The 4,510-nt window shown below is 51.7% G+C and overlaps 1 protein-coding gene across 4 annotated transcripts; it reads left to right on the plus strand.

The window, feature by feature from the left end:
- The first annotated feature begins 2,645 nt into the window (after positions 1-2,645).
- Positions 2,646-4,269, plus strand: LOC123128841 (uncharacterized). Of its 4 annotated transcripts, XR_006463468.1 has the most exons (4): positions 2,646-3,214; positions 3,319-3,581; positions 3,677-3,875; positions 4,008-4,269. XR_006463468.1 is itself a non-coding variant. In XM_044548960.1 (3 exons), exons 1-3 carry the CDS (start codon positions 2,881-2,883, stop codon positions 3,713-3,715), a joined length of 636 nt encoding a protein of 211 aa, XP_044404895.1. In that variant the 5' UTR covers positions 2,646-2,880; the 3' UTR covers positions 3,716-4,269. The 4 variants fall into 4 exon arrangements, 3 of the variants coding, with proteins under 3 accessions (XP_044404895.1, XP_044404881.1, XP_044404888.1); XM_044548960.1 differs by having other exon boundaries at positions 3,677-4,269; XM_044548953.1 differs by lacking the exon at positions 3,677-3,875 and having other exon boundaries at positions 2,653-3,214.
- Positions 4,270-4,510: the final 241 nt, after the last annotated feature.

The raw sequence follows: 4,510 nt of genomic DNA on the forward strand, positions 1-4,510 counted from the left end.
CACGCCGCACTTCCATCCAAGAAATTATTTTGACCCAAGCAGCTTCTCGTACGCATTGCACCTTTGTATCCTAATAGGACACAACTCTAACAGGGAGCAAATCCATGTTACACTTGGGTACAATTTTTGGTCGTCATATTGTGTGTAGCAAAAAAATACACTGGTATGTTGTACATAACTTTTCACTAGATCAAAGCAATCATCCTCTGGCATGAAACAATTTCTCGGCGAGTAACGTGACTTACATGTTTTTTCCCTGCCTTATACAACTTGTGTCATGCTTCCATAGCCGCTTGCTTCAAGTACTTTTTGTTGATCTACTTCATACAACTTACTTTCATGTTTCAAAGGACGCATGCTTCGAATTTGATCACCTGGTCTGATCTCGTCAACCACTTCAATGTGTCGGTTCACGATGCATCTGAGTCTGCAGCGGCTGCCAGCTTGTTCAATATATAAAACACACAAGGAAGCACACATATAGCAGAGTGAAGCAAATATTATAGTGAATGTGTAACGTATGATTTGAAGCATGTTAATTCAGGTCCACGTGGAAGCAAAATTTTAGCGATCGGAATGAAGCAAATATTGAGGTTGTTGGAAACAAAATATTATGATGAAGCACCGTGACGAAGGAAGAAAATGTTTACGTGGTTGGAAACATGTTATACGAACTGATGAAGCATGTTAATTTTCAGGCGATGCGGAAGCAAAAAAACAATTAGCAATAGAAGCATATTTTCGGTGTTGCGGAAATGAACAGAAACCATTTTTTTCGGTGTAAAAATAACTTTTTATTTGCGTTGGAAGCAAATTTTGGTAACATTGGATACAAAGTTTGCCTTATAAGGAAGCAAAATGCATGGTTATTTTCCGTTAAAATCAGGTTCCTAAGATTTGTTTTGGTCCCTAAAATCATGGATTACTTCCCTCAAATCACGTGATGTGCACAGTTATTAGTTTCCTCTAATCACGCAAGGAAATTGCTTTCCTGACAACGTCCAACCATCTAATCAAACGCTAGCTCGGGTAGGTTCCAATCTAACGGTGATGAAGTAGTCTGAAGATTGCTAGGGATCCCTAGTGGTGCCCTAGTATAATCCCCGGCTGTTCCTGAGCTGGTCCACTAGAAACAGTTTTGGCTCTATGATACCGAAGGGCTCTATTTGACCTGGTCCTTTTTTGTGGCTAACCGAGACAAGAAACCCACGAAAACGTCGTCTTCTCGTCCGTACGCGCGCCAGCTCTATCCACCTAGCGAGCTTCATTCGGAATCGGAAGCCTGTAGGAATTAAGTACACAAAGGACGTCCACAATGCACAAGACGCATCGCCAGTTGGATCAGTTTTTCTTTTGTTATAATCAGCAGGCAGCAGCCCTCCCAAACATCCAGACGCGACCCCGGCTCCATCTCCAACTCCAAGGCCCGAGCCGTCAGGCACTAGAGGAGCCGAATTAAGAAACCTCAAGACTACCGGTTGTCATCAGATCGGATACGACAGATACCGGCGGATCGGAGGGAGACGAGTTCGTCAGGTTCTTCTCTTCCTTCTTTATTTCTCCCGTCAATTTTTCGGCGTTGCCGGGGTCCTACAAATGCCAATGATCGCCATTGGACGGCTCGGCTCAAAAGTAGTACTCCCTCCATTCCACAATGTAGTGCTTCCTCTATCCACGTGTTTCAACTTTGACCGTAAATTTAACCACCAAGATTGATTGCGGCGGGAGCAAAAATTATATCAGTGAATTCGTTTTCGAAAGAAGTTTTCAATTATATAATTTTTTCTCCTGCCGCAGTTGGTCTCGTTGGTTAAATTTATGGTCAAAGTTGAACCTCGAGAAGCGCAGGCGCACTATATTTTGGAATGGAGGGAGTATTAAACTGGGAAGGAACTGCTGGCGGTTATCGGGGCGCCTCCACATGGGCGCTGACGACGGCGCGTACCGGCGGACTCTTCCTGTTCCAGAAGAGCTGGCGGGGCAGGGCGGCCGGGTCGTGACTGGACCTGGACGGCGCCCGCCGTGCCAATTTAAGCTTCAGCTCGGTGGCTGGGCGGCGCGTGTGAAACTGCCGATTGGCATCTTGTTCGCCTACGTATGGTAACAGACGTGTTCCGGGCTCTGGATCTTGTTGCTTGGCTCTGCCTCTCGCGGTGCCGCACGTAACGTACGCCATGTGTTTCCGCGCGATTGCACCGGCCTGCTTTAATCACTTCGCAATTCTTTTTGTAATATAATGCCCGAAGAAGAGAAAAAACTGTACACGTGAATTCCCACATTGAGACATACGTGCAAGAAAGGGTCGTAGGCTCGTAGCGATACCTCGGTCTTCACCTACACGATGCTGGTGATTCGGTGGGCAATTGGGGAGTCTCTCGTTGACGGGGCAGAACATTTTTCCTCACCCGTCACGAGTCAGGTTTCCCAAGACCCACGACCATTGTCGGGTTCAACACAAGTTGTAGTAGGATGAAATGAGCAGGTTCCGGTTCACATGCATCCATCGTGACACGGTGGGAATCGTGGCCTCCGCGGGCAGTTTTCACCCTCGCGGAACCCGGCGTGAACAAGGCGGTTGCTGCCGCGTCCGTCGGGGTGGGTCAAACTCGCAAGTCACCACGCCACGTCCCCATCAACCGTCGGACTCCACGCGGCGAAGCAAACTAAACCATCTCGCCGGCTCGACGCTCGCTCGCAGCTGCCTCCATCTATCCACCTCCTCGCCCTGCCGCCCCGACCTTAAAACAATCCGGCCAACCAACCCCACTGCCCGATCAGGCGATCACCACCACACCACAGCTACATCCACCGCAACCCGACGCACTGCCCACGACGGACTGCTGTCTGTCTTGGCGTGCAGGTTCCGACGGCGCGTGGGGCATGGAGAAGAAACTGCCGCTGGCGCTGGCGCTGGCGCAGAAGCACGGCGCCGGGGAGCCCGCGTGGGCGCGGCCGTGGCGGTGGGCCAAGACGGCCTTCTTCCTCGTCGCCATGCTCGCCTCGCTGCTGCTCGTCTGCGCGCCGCCCCTCCTCGTCGTGCTCCTCGACCTCGCCCTCCCGCCCATGCTCCTCTCCGCGCACCTCCGCGCCGGCGCCGACCCCCCGCACCGCTCCTTCCTCCCGGCCGTGCTCGACCAGGCGCGGGCGTTCGAGTTCCGGTCCTCCCTCGTCGACCTGCCCGCCGTCTCCGCCGCGCGAGCCCTGCTCATCCTCTGTGAGTAGAGTACCCAGATTGTGTTTTTCTCGGCATTGCAACCTCGGTTTCCTTCTTGGCCACGGCTGAGCTGACCAGCTGAGTTTTTCTTGTGGCGGCGACAGGCGCGTACACGGTGTGCGGGGGAGGAGGAGGCGCGTACCTGTGGGTGGTGGCGGCGAGCGCCGCGGCGTCCGTGTCGTACGTGCTGGCCAAGGCGGCCGCCGTGCTGCCGCGCGGCGCCGCGCCGCAGGGGAAGGGCGCCGCCGGGCCGGAGCCCATGCTCCTGCTGTCCCTGTCGCTCGCGGCCGCGCACCTCGCCGTCGCGTACCGGACCAGCTGCCGCGAGCGCCGCCGCTTGCTCGTCTACCGGATCGACGTGGAGGCCGTGAGTACCCTCGCCCCCTCGCCACCTCGCCTTTACTTCTCCGTAAATTGCACTGCCATCCATGGCTGAAAAAATCCACGTTTGCGTGATGAAAGATAATACTCTACTACTATCTCGCCGAGCCGAAGGCGTGATTCCTGAGAACAATCCAGGCATTAGGCTGGGTTGTCGTCTGTGCTTTCGGTGAGAAAGAGGGTCGAGGAACCAAATACGATTCCCTCGCCAAGTCATTAACGCGTAGCTGCCGAAATGTTTAAGCTAAAAGGAGTACGCACTATTCTACTAACAAGGAAAGTAAGTCATCTATAAAAATGTATCGGACGCTTCTGGCACTCTGCACCGGATGAGAAAAACAGAGAGCTTTTATTTTCTGATTATTACTGAATCAGCATCTGAAAAAATAGCCATTTTCATTTGTGAATGCAGGTACGGCTGAAAGGAGGCCACCAGACACCCAAGGGGCTCAAGCAGTGCAGCGTCTGACATGGTGTTCTCAACTTCTCATCCGTACTTGTAGTACACAGTACTAGTTGGAGATAGTTTTTCTTGGTAGCCAAAATTTTGTTAAGTTATTATGCAAAAATTGTGAGGTCCATCGGTGCTTTTTTGTAAGTGGAGATACTGTAAATATGGAACTGTCGTGCTTAGCTTAGTTCGGCCTCCCGCAATGCAATCGCAACGAAATGCAGGACGAGCCGTGTGGCCGGCACCTTGTTTTGTGTGCTCACTCTCCTGCTTTCATGCAGTTACAGCCTTGCTTATAGTAGAGGTCCTATTTTTTTCTAGAAACATACCACTTCCTTCTCTAATGTCACACGCGGAGGAGGAAAATTCAGTGATGCACCTATCGTTTTTGTGCGAAATTTCGTGTTCGCTGGAGAAGTTTTCGGAAACGCCGTAGAAGATTCTGCTCCTAACGCTTCAGACAA

Source organism: Triticum aestivum, chromosome 1B, assembly GCF_018294505.1.
Source record: "Triticum aestivum cultivar Chinese Spring chromosome 1B, IWGSC CS RefSeq v2.1, whole genome shotgun sequence".
Taxonomy (NCBI): domain Eukaryota; kingdom Viridiplantae; phylum Streptophyta; class Magnoliopsida; order Poales; family Poaceae; genus Triticum; species Triticum aestivum.